At 29.9% G+C, this 16,781-nt stretch overlaps 1 protein-coding gene across 1 annotated transcript; it reads right to left on the reverse strand.

Annotated features, from left to right (window-relative positions):
- Positions 1-4,738: 4,738 nt before the first annotated feature.
- On the reverse strand, positions 4,739-5,734 carry LOC118448518 (histone-lysine N-methyltransferase SETMAR-like). The gene has a single exon (XM_035881862.2). The coding sequence runs from the start codon at positions 5,732-5,734 to the stop codon at positions 4,739-4,741; it is 996 nt and encodes a 331-aa protein (XP_035737755.2).
- Positions 5,735-16,781: the final 11,047 nt, after the last annotated feature.

Here is a 16,781-nt window from a genome sequence, read left to right on the forward strand (position 1 = left end):
GAGAGTGCCATTCCAATCAATGCCACTGACGGTTTTGGAATTATTCCGCCTAGTTAAGGGAATGATATGCGAGTGCCTCTTGAACCAATGCGAAAGTCGGACTTGGAAATATTCCGACAAGTCGAGAGAAAGTTGTGCGATTGTCTGTCGAGGAAATGCGACTGTCGGTGTTAGAAATGTTGCGATTAATCGAGGGGAATGTTATGCGAGTACCTCTCGCTGTAAAGTAACTGTCGGTATTGGATCTATTCAGTCTAGTCAAAAGAAATTTGTGCGAGTGCCTTACAAACTAATGCGACAATCAGTCTTAGAAATCTTTCTACTAGTCGAGCGAGAGTAGAACAAGTGTCTCTCGAGCTAGTGCGACTTTTGGAGTTGGAAATTTTCCGACTAATCGATTCAATGTTATGCGAGTGAATTTTGAGCTAATGCGTATTTCGTATATAGAAATATTCCGACTAATCAAGGGAATGTTATGCGAGTGCCTCTCAAATAAATGCGAATGTCGGTCTTGGAAATATTCCGACTAGTCGAGCAACAGGTACGCGAGTGATTCTTGAACTAATGCGACTGTCGGACTTGGAAATATTCCTACAATTCAAGGGAAAGTTGTGCGAGTCCCACTCGAAGTAATAGGACTGCTGATCTTGAAAATAACTCAATATTCGAGAGAAAGTTATGGGATTGATTGTCGAATCAAAGCGACTGTCGCACCTAGAAATTTTCGGAGAAGTCTTGTGAAAGATAGGCGAGTATCTCTCAAAACAAAGCGTCTTTCGGGCTTGGAATAATTCCGGCAAGTCAAGACAAAGATATGCGAGTGACTTGTGAAACTATGAGACCTTCGGACGTGGTAATTATCGACTAGTCGAGGGAGAGTTACGCGAGTGACTTGTGAAACTATGAAACTTTTGGACGTGGTGATTCCCGACTAGTCGAGGGAAAGCTACGCGAGTACCTCTCGATCCAATGCGACTGTCGCATTGGAAATTATTCTGACTAGACGAGAGAAAATGGTGCGTGTGCATCTCTAACCTATGCGACTGTCGGAATTTGAAATATTCTGATTAGCGGAGCCAAAGTTAGGCGAGTGTCACTCGAACCAATGTGACTTTCGGACTTGGAAAGATTCCAGTTAGTCGAGGGAAAGTTAGGTGAATGCCTCTCGTACCAATGCGACTGTGACATTCCGATTTGTCGAGGGAAACTTGTGCGAGTGCCTCTAGAACCAATGCGATTATCGAATTTGGAAATATTCCGACTAGTCGAGCGAATATTGCACAAGTGCGACACGTACCAATGCGATTGTCACACTTGAAAATAGTCCGACTTGTTGAGGAAAAGTTAGGTGAGTGACTCTCACACCAAAGCGACTTCTGCACTTGGAAATATTCCAACTAGTCGAGAGAAAGTTATACGAGTGCTTCGCTAACCAATGCGTCTTTCGGATCTAAAAAAATTATCTCTACTCAAGCGAAAGTTATGCGTGTGACTAGTGAACAACTCGACAGTTGGAATTATAAATACTCCGACTAGACGAGGGGAAGTCATGCGAGGACTTTTAGAACTAATGTAAACGTCCAACCCAGAAATATTCCGCCTAGTCGTGGGAAAGTTGTGAACGTGCCGCTCGACCCATTGCGACTGTCAGAACTAGAAATATACCGACTAGTCGAGGAAAATTTGTGCATGTGGCTTGTGTACCAATGTCATCCTCGGACTTAGAAATATTGATTGGTCGAGGAAGAGTTATGCTAGTGCCTCTCGATCCGACGCGACTGTAGGACTTAGAAATATTATCACTAATCGAGGAAAAGATGGACGAGTGTCTCACAAAACATTGCGGCTGTCTGACTTGGAAATATTCGGCCTAGTCTTGGGAAAGTTGTGCGAGTACCTCACAAACCAATGCGACATTCAAACTGGAACTGATTCCGACAAGTCGAGGCAAAGTTATGCCAGTGCCTCTTGTACTATTGCAACTTTCGTACCTAGAAATATTCCGACTAGTCAAGGAAATTTTAAGAGAGTTCCCTACCATCGAATTCGATTGTCGCTATAGGATATATTCTGACTAGTCAAGAGAGTGTTATACGAGTGAATTTCGAACCGATGCGACAGTTGGACTTAGAAAATTCGATCTAGTCGGAAAAATGCAATACGAGTCAATCTCGATCCAATGTGACTGTAACACTTAGAAAGATTCCGACTTAACGAGACAATGTTATGAGAATGCCACTCGAACCAATGCAACTTTCGGACTTGGAAATATTCTGGGTAGTCGAGGGATAGTTATACCAGTGCATCACCAATCGATGCAACTGTCTCACTTGGATATATTCAGACTCTCGAAAGAATGTCATACGGACGAATTTCGTTTCCTTGCGCCTGTCGGACCTTGAAATACACCGACTATTCGATGGAAAGTTATGCGAGATCCTATCCAACCAGCACGATTGTCGGACTTGGAAATATTTCGCCTAGTCGAGGGAAAGTTACGCGAGTAGCTTACAAACCAAAGCAACCGTCCGACATGCAAATATTCCGCCTAGTCGAGAGAAAGTTATGTGAATGTCTCTCGAACCAATGCGGCTGCCATACTTGGAAATATTCCGACTAGTCGGAGGAGAGTTTAGTGAGTACCTTTCAGAACAAAACGTCTGTCGGTCTACGTACGATTTCACCTAGTCGAAGGAATGTTATGCGAGTACTTCAGAACCAATACGTCTGTCGGGCTTGGAAAAATTCTGTATAGTCGAGGAAATCTTATGCGAGTGCCTCTCGGGCTAATGCGACTGTCGGACATGGAGATATCCCGCCTAGTTGAGGGATAGTTATTCGCGTGACTTGTAAGCCAATGCGCCTATCGAATTTGGAAGTATTCTGTCTAGTAGAGAGAAAGTTATGTGAGGGACTCTTAAATCAACGCGGCTGACGGACTTCGAAAAAATCTGACTAGTCGAGGGAAAGTTGTGTGCCTATAGATCCATTTCGTCTGTCGGACTTGGAAACATTCGGGAAAGTCAAGGGAAAGCTATGTGAGCGTCGCTTGAAGTAATACGAATGTCGGAATTCGAAATATTCCAACAAGACGTGGGAAAGTTATGCGATGTGGACCAAAGCGACCGTCGGGCTTGGAATTATTCCGACTAATCGAGGGAAAGATATGCTAGAGCCTCTCGAACAAATACGGTTTGCGGACTTGGAAATATTCTGACTTGTCGAGTGAAAATTATACGAGTGGCTCCCGACCATTTGCAACTGTCGGAATTGGAAATATTGCGACTAGTCGAGGTAAAGTTGTGCGAGTTCATATCGAAACAATTCAGCCATCGGACTTGGAAATATTCAGAATAGTCGAGGGAAAGTTATGCGAGTGACACTAGAACCATTGAGACTAACGAACATGAAAATATACCGCCTAGTCTAGGCAATGTTATGTGAGTAATTTGTGATCCAATGAGGCTGTCTGAATGTAAAATTTCTGACTAGTCGAGGAAAAGTTAGACGAGTGACTCTGTAACCAATGCGACGGTTGTACTTGGAAATGACAGACAAGTCATTGGAAATTTATGCGAGTGTCTCTTGAACCAATGCGGCTGTCGTGCTTGGAGATATTTCGACTATACGAGGGAAATTTATGCGAATGACTCTCGAACCAAACCGGTTGTCGGTCTTGGAAACATTCCGACTACTCTAGTGAAATGTATGCTAGTACCACTCGAACCAAAGCGACTGTAGGACTTGGAACTATTCCGACTAGACGAGTGAGAGTTATGCGATTGACTTGACAATCAATGCGACTGTCGGAATTGAAAGTATTCTAACCAGTCATTGTAAAATAAAAGGCGAGTGCCTTTAGAATCAATGGTGCTGTCGGACTTAGAAAAATTCGGACTAGTCGAGAGAAAGTTATGCGAGTATCACTCGAACCAATGCGGCTGTCTGACCTGAAAATATTCGAACTAGTAGAGGAAAAGTTATACGAGTGACTCTGGAAACAAAGCGGCTGTCGGACTTTGAAAAACCTTGACTAGTGGATTGAAAATTATGCGAGTGACTTGCGAACCAATGCGGCTGTCGAATTTGGAAATATTCAATCTAGTCGGGCAAATATTATGCGAGTGTCTCCCGATCCAATGTAGCTGTCGGAATAGGGTATATTCTGAATACTTGAGGGAAAGTTAGGAGAGAGCATAAGGAACCAATTCGACTGATGAACTTGTAATTCGTCCAACTAGTCGGGGGAATGTTATACTCGTGCCAATCAAACCAATTCGACTGTAGGATGTAGAAATATTCCGAACTGAAGAACGAAAATTATGTGAGTGCCTCTTGAACCAAGGCGACTGTCGGAATTGGAAATATACCAAAGAATCGAGACAAAGTTATGTGAATGACTTGCGAGCCAATGCGAATTTGGACCTTGGAAATATTCCAACTAGTCGATGGAAAGTGATGTGTGTGCCGTTGGTACCAATGCGACTGTTGGACCTAGAAATATTCCGACTATTCGTTGAAATGTTATACGAGTGCCTCTCGAAACATTGCGATGGTCGGAACTATTAACATTCCATCTATTCGAGGGTAAGTTAGGCGAGTGACATGTGAACAAATTCGACTACTGGTCTGGGAAGTATTAAGTTGGTGCGAAAGAAACGTCGGATTCTTAAGTGAATATATTTCTGCATATCTTTTTCCAAAAGCTGTTTATTTAATCAGAATATGCTCCATTTACTTAAATACACTTTTCCCAACGAGATTTTAATGCATAGATGCCTTTCTTGAAGAAATTCTGATCTTTAGAATCAATGAACTCTGATATGGCATTTTTCACACTGTCTTCATTTTCGTACTGTTTAGCACGTAAAAACAGTTCTAAATGTTTAAATAAATGAAAGTCGATTGGCGAAAGATCTGGTGAATAAGGTGGGTGCTGCAAAATTTCATATTTTAATTCATTTAATTTTGCAATAGTTTTGTACGATGTTTGCGACCGAGCGTTGTCGTGGAGAAGTATTGGGCCATGCCGATTAACAAGTGATGGGCGTATAATTTTCAATTTTTCATGCATTTCTTCAATGTACTGGCAATACTTTTCGGCTGTAATTGTCATTTCTGTTCGAAGGAATGAGTAGTGTATTATTCCAGTCACATTCCACCAAACTGTGATTAAAATTTTCCGTGGATGAAGTGATAGCTGTGGAATATGAGCACAAGCCTCATCCCTATCATGCCACCGAGCACACCTTTTCCTATTGTCGTAAAGAACCCATTTTTCATCACAAGTAATGATCCGATCGAAAAATGGATCTCGATTAAATCGGGTTAGCAAGGATAAGCATACGTTCAAGTGATCCAGCTTATTTCGCTCGGTTAGTTCGTTCGGTATCCACTTATCCATTTTTTTCACCATGCAAATTTCAGAAAGATTTCGCAATATTGTTTTATGGTCAACTTCCATTCTGGCAGCAAGTTCCCTTGAAGAAACAATTGGATTCGTTTCCACCAATGCTTTCAGAGCATCATTTTTCAGAGACGTTTCGGGTCTTCCACGCGGTTCATTTTGCAGGGAGAAATCACCAGACCGAAATTTTTCAAACCAACGCTGCACTTTTCGATCGTTCACAATATTCTCCCCAAACGTCTGGTTTATATTGCGTACAGCTTTTGCAGCATTATTACCAAGTTTATACTCATATAAGAAAATTTCATGAATATCGGTTGAATTCATATCGGTACAAAATTCAAAGCAAATAACAAAAGGGAACATTTTTGAAAAAATGTTCTAAAATGTGACTCTGGCAATGGACAGTACGACTATAAACCAGGTTATGTCAAAAACAGGGAATCAAGCGTTCACATTTAAAGAAAATCCGACATTTCATACGCACTAATTTAATATATTAAATAGTCGGAATAAATTTGTGCGGGCAACACTCGAACCAATGCGAATGTCGGATTTAACAATATTAATTTTAGACGAGGGAAAGTTATGCGAGCGCAACCAATGCGACTGTTGGACCTAGAAATATTCCAACTAGTACTGGAAATGTTATGAGAGTGCACATGAAACAAATGCGATTATCGTACTAATTAATATTTCGTCTAGTCGAAGAAAGATTATGTGAGAGAATTTCGAACCAATGAGACTGTCGGACATAGACACATTACTACTAGTCGAGGGAAAGTTATCCGGGTGCCATTCGAACCAATGCGAATAGTGGCACTCGGAAATATTCCGACTAGCGGAGGGAAATATATGCAAGTGCCACTCGAACCAATGCGACTGTTGGACGTAGAAATATTCCTATTCGTGGGAATGTTACATGAGTACCTGTCGAATCATTGCGAAGGTTCGACCTAAAAATATTACATCGAGGGAAAGTTATGAGAGCGACATGTGAACAAATTCGACTATGGGTCTTGGAAATATTTTAAATAAACGAAAAAAATTTGTGCGGGTATCATTCGAAACAATGCGACTGTCAAACTTGGAATTCTTCCGACTAATCGAGGGAAAATTATTCGCGTGTCAATCAAACCAATGCGACTGGACGTAGATGTACTCCGAATGGAAGAACAAAAATTATGTGTGGGCCTCTCGAACCAAGACTACTGTCGGACTTGGAAGTATACAGAATAGTCGTGGGAAGGCTATGCGAATGATTTGGGAAGCAATGCAACTTTGTCACTTGCAAATATTCCAACTAGTCGGGGGAAAAATACACGAGTGCCACTCGAACCAATGCAACTGTCGTACCTATAAATATTCCGACTAGCCCAGAAAAAGTTATACGAGTGACTTGTGAGCCTGTACGAATGATGTGCTTGGAAATATTACGAATAGTAGAGGGAAAGTTATGCGGGTTACTCTCCAACCAATGCGACCACCGATCTTGCAAACATAAGTGACTAGTCGAATGAAGGTTATGCGAATGCCTCCCGGACCAATACGACTGTCGGACTAGGTACTATTCCGCCTAGTCGAGGGAATTATATGCGAGTGATTCTCGAAATTATGCGGCTGTCGATCTTGAAAATATTCTGACTATTCTATGGAAACAAATTCGAGTTACTCTGGAACCAAAGTGGCTGTCCGACTTGGAAATAATCCGATTAGTCGAGGGAAGGTTATGCTAGTATCTTTCGAACCTCCCCGTGTGGGGAGGGGGTAGTAGAATACTCATACAGTACTCCCTGCTTGTCGTAATGGGCGACTAAGAAGGACTTTGTGAATGGTGTGTGAATGTGCTTGTACGCCTATTTCTTTCTTTGTTCTTCTGTCATATCTTTTCCTATTCTTTCTCTCTCTCTCTAGCTTCCTTCCGTTCCTTTCCCTAACTTTGAGGAGCCTGACTCCTACTTATACTGCTTTGTAATCATGGACAGTACAACTAAATATATGAGCGGGCGTGAGAGGGTCACCCACGCAACGGCGGTGTCAGGTGGTGGTAGGGCATGCCACCCGCCGTCGTCAACCAACAACTGCCAGGAGCTAGGGGTTGGCAACCTGGCCCAAACTCTTGATACTGCATCAGGAAGGGCACCACAGTTAGGCGACTTGGCCTGCGGTGTACCTAATGCGCCAGGAAGGTTAGCAAAGAAGAAAGCGACTTGAGGGAGTGGCAAAGGGCTGCCAGGGCCGTAGAGAGCATGCAGCGCTCCGGATTGAAGTCACCAATCTTGGAGAAAACGCTCAAACGTGCAAGGGCCCTTATCTACTCGTCAGAGGAAGAGGAGTTAAGGGTAGACATGGCCGGGTAGAACAAGGATGTACCGGCAGAGACCCCCTTGTCTCAGGTGGAGATTTGCAGGTTACTGGAACTCGCCACGAATTATATCCTAGTAGCCGATAAGGAGAGGAGAAAATCCACCAACATTAAGGGTTCTGTTTTGGGAAGGACGAAACGCTCCCATAATGATGTGCTAAAAATAATGAAAACCTTAATGGCCTGGATTCAAACTGGAGCAGGGGATCTTTCCTCAACCAAGAAGGTCATGACGTAGTTAAAGGCAAAAATCAGGGCCTTGGAACTGTGCAATTGCGAGTTGACGAATGAAGTTAACCGTCTTAAAGAAGGTAAGAGGATTGCATCGGTAAACCCCTTAGCTGAGAGGAGCCAAACAACGACTCCAGAAATGCAGCAGTTAATCGAGTCGGTGAGGATGATGACGGAGGTTGTTTGCATTATTCAGCAACAGCGGCTTCAATAGCAGCAGCAGCAGCGGCAGTAGACATCGAATAGAGCAGCAACTGGAGCTGGTGGGCCACACTAAGACCCCACATTCCGTGCTGAGACCACTCGACCCCCCGCGAAACAGGTAAGTGTGAGGGAGGCACTATTCCCGCAGGAGAATTTTGTGGAGGTTATATGCCGCAAAAGGAAACGAGTCCAGAAGAGGGAAGCGAACGCACCCTCACTGGCTTCATCAAAGACGGGAGAAAACGACCATCAACCATTGCGAGAGCAGGCCGTCCCCAGGAAGAGGGGGAAGAAAAGGATCGGCGCGCAAGGAAGAAAGAAGAGGAGTCAAAGGGAAAGGGAAGTCGCTGCAATTTTCCTATCCTGTGTCGAAGAGACGACGTACAGAGATGCACTCCTCCGGGTCAGGAAGAACATAAATATTAACACTTGGCATGTGGGTATAATTCGCCGTCAACTTACGCCCAGTGCGGGCGTTTTTTCGTGAATCGTGCGGAAGTTTGGTTATTCAGAATAACCGAAGTAAATCGAAAACTACTTCGATTTTATGAACCAAACTTTTTTTATTTTACACTGAAATATATACTATATGATCATTTAACGAAAAAACGATATTTTTACAAGATCACAAAAATAAACGATTTTTGAAATTTTACAATAATTCAAAAACAAAGCAAACAACTTAAACAACACGCATACATATAATTATACGCATTTGGTAGAATTGTGTTGGTTGGCTAGTATCCAGCACAAATAAACTAAACACGTATTTTTACGTGAACCGCGCTCCAGTGACAGACTGCAAAAAATGTAAGTATACATTTCCCGCATGCAAAGTGTTAAAGACCTAGGGATCGGCAACATGTCGTGCAGGAGGGGCCTCAAGGGTGCCTTTACATAACAGGTACGAGGCAAAGGGACAAATGAGAAGGCCGACCAAATGGCGAAGGCCTTGAGGAATGCCGTTCCGGTAGCAAGAGTTACTCGCCCTCCGCGCAAAAGTACCACGAGGATAGTAGGGCAGGATGCGGCGATAAAAACGACCGTCAATATTACCATTATTATCATTATCATGATTATTATCATTATTATCATTATTATCATTATTATCATTATTATGATTATTACCATTATTATCAATATTATGATTATTATCATTATTATGTTTATCATCATTATTATCATTACTATAATTATTAGCATTATCATCATTATCATCATTATCATCATTATTATAATTATTATCATTATTATCATTATTATCATCATTATTATCATTATCATTATTATCATTATTATCATTATTATCAATATTATCATTATTATGATTATTATCATTATTATAATTTTTATCAATATTATCATTATTATGATTATTATCATTATTATCATTATTATCATTATTATCATTATTATCATTATTACCAATATTATCATTATTATCATTATTACCATTATTATCACTATTATCATTATTATCATTAGTATAGTTATTATCATTATTATCATTATTATCATTATTATAATTATTATCATTATTATAATTATTATGATTATTATCAATATTGTCATTATAATCATTATTATCACTATTATCATTATTATCATTATTATCATAATTATCATTATTATCATTATTTTCATTATTATGATTATTACCATTAATATCATTATTATCAATATTATCTTTATTATCTATATTATGATTATTATCTTTATTACTATTATTATCATTTTTGTCATCATTATGATTATTACCATTATAATCATTATTATCAATATTATCATTATTATCATTATTAACATTATTATGATTAATATAATTATTAGGATTATTATCATTATTATCATTATTATCATTAATATCATTATTATGATTTTTATCCTTAAAATGATTATTATCATTATTATCAATATTATAGTTATTATGATTATTATGATTATTATGATTATTATCATTATTATCATTATTATCATTATTATCATTATTATGATTATTATCATTATTATGTTTATTATCATTATTATCATTATTATGACTATTATCATTATTATCATAAATATCATTATTATCTTTATCATCATTATTATCATCATTATAATTATTACCATTTTCATCATTACCATCATTATCAGCATTACTATCTTTATTATCCTTATAATCATTATTATCATTATTACATTATTATTATTATTATCATTATTATCATTATTATAATTATAAGCATTATCATCATTATCATCATTATCATCAGTATTATCATTATTATCATTATTATCATTATTATCATTATTAATATTAGTATTACTTTAATCATTATTGTAATTATTAACATTATTATCATTATTATCATAATTATCATTATTATCTTTGTCATCATTATTAAAATCATTATAATTATTAGCATTTTCATCGTTACCATCATTATCATCATTACTATCTTTATTATCAACATAATCATTATTATCATTATTATTATTATTATCATTTTTATCATTATTATCATTATTATGATTATTATCACTATTATCATTATTATCATTATTATCATTATTATCATTATTACCATTATTATCATAATTACCATTAGTATCACTATTATCATTATAACCGTTATTATCATTAATATCATTATTATCATTATTATCATTATTATCATTATTAATATTAGTATTACTTTAATCATTATTGTAATTATTAACATTATTATCATTATTATCATAATTATCATTATTATCTTTATCATGATTATTAAAATCATTATAACTATTAGCATTTTCATCATTACCATCATTATAATCATTACTATCTTTATTATCAACAGAATCATTATTATCATTATTATTATTATTATCATTTTTATCATTATTATCATTATTATCATTACTATTATTATTATGATTATTATCATTATTATCATTATTATCATTATTATCATTATTATCATTACTATGTTTATAATCATTATTATCATTATTATAATTATTAGCGTTATCATCATTATCATCATTATCATCATTATTATAATAATTATCATTATTATCATTATTATCATCATTATTAACATTATCATTATTATCATTATTATCATTATTATAATTATTATCATTACAATCATTATTATCATTATAATCATTATCATTATTATTATCATTATTATCATTATTATCATTATTATCAATATTATCATAATTATCATTATTATCATTATTATGATTATTATCATTATTATCATTATTATCATTATTATCATTATTATCATTATTATGTTTATCATCATTAATATCATTATTATATTTATTAGCATTATCATCATCATCATCATTATCATCATTATTATAATTATTATCATTATTAACATTGTTATCATTATTATCATCATTATTATCATTAACATTATTATAATTATTATCATTATTATCTTTATTTACATTATTATCATTATTACCATTAGTATCATTATTATCATTATTATCATTATTATCATTATTATCATTATTACCATTATTATCATTATTACCATTAGTATCATTATTATCACTATTATCATTATTATCATTATTATCATTATTATCATTATTATCATTATTATCATTATAATCATCATAGTCATTATTATGATTATTATCACTATTAACAAAATTATGATTATTATCATTATAATGATTGTTATCATTATTAAGAATATTACCATTATTATCATTATTATCATTATTATCATTATTATCATTATTATAATTATTATTATTATTGTCTATATTATGATTATTATCATTAATACCAATATTGTCATTATTGTCATTATTATGAATATTATCATTATTATCATTATTATCATTATTATCATTATTATCATTATTATGATTATTATAATTATTAGGATTATTATCATTATTATCATTATTATCATTATTATCATTATTATGATTATTATCATTATAATGTTTATAATCATTATTATCATTATTATGACTATTATCATTATTATCATAATTATCATTATTATCTTTATCATCATTATTATTATCATTAGAATTATTACCATTTTCATCATTACCATCATTATCAGAATTACTATCTTTATTATGCTTATAATCATTATTATCATTATTATCATTATTATCATTATTATCATTTTTATCATTATTATCATTATTATCATTATTATCATTATTATCATTATTATCCTTATTACCATTATTATCATTATTATGATTATTATCATTATTATCATTATTATTATCATTATGATTATCATTATAATCATTATTACCATTATTACGATTAGTATCATTATTATCATTATTATTATTATCATCATTATTATCATTATTATCATTATTATCATTATTATCACTATTATCATTATTATCATTATTATCATTGTTATCATTATGACCATTATTACCATTATTACGATTAATATCACTATTATCATTATTATCATTATTATTATTATTATCGTTATTATCATTATTACCATAATTAACAATATTACTATTAGTATCACTATAATCATTATTATAATTATTAACATTATAATCATTATTATCATAATTATCATTATTATCCTTATCATCATTATTATCATCACTATAATTATTAGCATTTTCATCCTTACCATCATTATCATCATTACTACCTTTATTATCAACATAATCATTATTGTCATTATTATCATTAATATCATTATTATCATTATTAGCAATATTATCATTACTATCATTATTATCATTATAATAATTATCATCATTATTATCATTATTATCATTATTATCATTATTATCATTATTATCATTTTTATCATTATTATCATTATTACCATTATTATCATTATTATCATTATTATCATTATTATCATTATTATCATTATTATCATTATTATCATTATTACCATTATTACCATTATTACCATTATTATCATTTTTATCATTATTATCATTATTATCATTATTATCATTATTATCATTATTATCATTATTATCATTATTATGTTTATTATCAATTTTATCATTATTATTATCATTATGATTATTATCATTATTATCATTATTATCATTATTATCATTATTATGTTTATCATCATTATTATTATTACTATAATTATTAGCAATATCATCATTGTAGTCATTATCATCATTATTATAATTATTATCATTATTATCATCATTATCATCATTATTATCATTATCATTTTTATCATTATTATCATTATTATCAATATTATCATTATTATGATTATTATCATTATTATCATTTATATCAATATTTTCATTTTTATGATTATTAACATTATTATCATTATTACCATTATAATCATTATTACCATTAGTCTCACTATTATCATTATTATCATTATTATCATTATTATCATTATTATCATTATTACCATTATTATGATTTTTATCATTATTATCATTATTATCATTATCATCATTATTACCATTATTATCATTATTATGATTTTTATCATTATTATAAATATTATCATTATTATCATTGTTATCATTATTATCATTATTATCTTTATTATGTTTATTATCATTATTATGTTTATTATCATTACTATTATTATTATGACTATTATCATTATTATCATAATTATCATTATTATCTTTATCGTAATTATTTTCATCATTAATATTATTACCATTTTCATCATTACCATCGCTATCAGCATTACTATCTTTATTATCCATATAATCATTATTATCATTATTATCATTATTATCATTATTACCATTATTATCATTATTATGATTATAATCATTATTATCATTATTGTTATCATTATGATTATTATCATTATAATCACTATTACCATTATTACGATTAGTATCATTATTATCATTATTATTATTATTATCATTATTATCATTATTATCATTATTATCATTATTATCATTATTATCATTATTATCATTATTATCATTATTATCATTATTATCATTATTATAATTATTATCATTATTATCATTATTATCATTATTATCATTATTATAATTATTATCATTATTATCATTATTATCATTTTTATCTTTATCATTATTATCATTATTATCATTATTATGATTATTATCATTATTATCATTATTATCATTATTATCATTATTATCATTATTATCATTATTATGATTATTATCATTATTATCATTATTATCATTATTATCATTATTATAATTATTAACATTATTATCATTATTATCATAATTATCATTATTATCATTATTACCATTAGTATCACTACTATCATTATTATCATTATTATCATAATTATCATTATTATCTTTATCATCATTATTAGCATCATTATAATTATTAGCATTTTCATCATTACCAACATTATCATCATTACTATCTTTATTATAAATATATACATTATTATCATTATTATCATTATTATCATTATTAACATTACTATCATTATTATCATTATAATCATTATAATCATTATCATTAATATCATTATTAACATTATTATCATTATTATCATTATTATCATTATTATGTTTATCATCATTAATATCTTTACTATAATTATTGCATTATCATTATCATCATTATCATCATTATTATAATTATTATCATTATTATCATTATTATGATCATTTTTATCATTATTACCATCATTATTATCAATATGATTATTATCAGTATTATCATTACTATCATTTTTATCAATATTATCATTATTATGATTATTATCATTATTATCATTATTATCGTTATTATCATTAATATCATTTTTATCATTATTATCATTATTATCATTATTACCATTATTATCACTATTATCATTATTATCATTAGTATAGTTATTATCATTATTATCATTAATATCATTATTATAATTATTATCATTATTATCATTATTATCATAATTATCTTTATTATCATTATTATCATTATTATTTTTGTTATCATTAATATCATTATTATGATTATTATCACTATTATCATTATTATCATTATTATCAATATTATCGTTATTATCATTATTATCATTAATATGATTATTATCATTATTATCATTATTATCATTATTATCATTATTATCATTATTATCATTATTAACATTATCATGATTATTATCATAATTATCATTATTATCATTATTATCATTATTATGATTATTATCATTATTATCATTATTGTCACTATTATCTTTATTATTATTATTATCATTATTGTCATCATTATGATAATTATCATTATTATCATTATTATCATTATTCTTATTATTATCATTATTAACATTATTATGATTAATATAATTATTAGGATTATTATCATTATTATCATTATTATCATCAATATCATCATTATGATTTTTATCCTCAATATGATTATTATCTTTATTATCAATATTATGGTTATTATGATTATTATGGTTATTATGATTATTATCATTATTATCATTATTATCATTAATATCATTATTATGATTATTATCATTATTATGATTAATATCATTATTATCATTATTATGGTTATTATCATTATTATCATTATTATTTTTGTTATCATTAATATCATTATTATGATTATTATCACTATTATCATTATTATCATTATTATCAATATTATCGTTATTATCATTATTATCATTAATATGATTATTATCATTATTATCATTATTATCATTATTATCATTATTATCATTATTATCATTATTATCATTATTATCATTATTATCATTATCATGATTACAATCATAATTATCATTATTATCATTATTATCATTATTATGATTATTATCATTATTATCATTATTATCAATATTATCTTTATTTTCTATATTATGATTATTATCTTTATTACTATTATTACCATAATTATCATTATTATGATTATTATCATTATTATCATTATTATAATCATTATGATTATTATCATTATAATCATTATTACCATTATTACGATAAGTATCATTATTTTCATTATAATTATTAACATCATTATTATCATTATTATCATTATTATCATTATTATCACTATTATCATTATAATTATTATTATCATTATTATCATTATTACCATTATTACCATTATTAAGATTAGTATCACTATTATCATTATTATCATTATTATTATTATTATCATTATTATCATTATTATCATTATTATCTTTATTTTCTATATTATTATTATTATCTTTATTATTATTATTATCATTATTATCATTATTATCATTATTATCATTATTATCATTATTATCATTATTATCATTATTATAATTATTATCATTATTATCCTTATTATCATTATTATCATTATTATCATTATTATCATTATAATCATTATTGTCATTATTATCATTATTATCATTATTATCATTATTATCATTATTATCATTATTATCATTATTATCATTATAATCATTATCATCATTATTATCATTATTATCATTATTATCATTATTATCATTATTATCATTATTATCATTATTATCATTATTATCATTAATACCATTATTATCATTATTATCATTATTATCATTATTATCATTATTATCATTATTATCATTATTACCATTATTATCATTATTATGATTATTATCATTATTATCATTA

The sequence above is a fragment of the Vespa mandarinia genome, unplaced genomic scaffold (assembly GCF_050613455.1).
Source record: "Vespa mandarinia isolate Hongniang unplaced genomic scaffold, ASM5061345v1 scaffold_44, whole genome shotgun sequence".
NCBI classification, from domain to species: domain Eukaryota; kingdom Metazoa; phylum Arthropoda; class Insecta; order Hymenoptera; family Vespidae; genus Vespa; species Vespa mandarinia.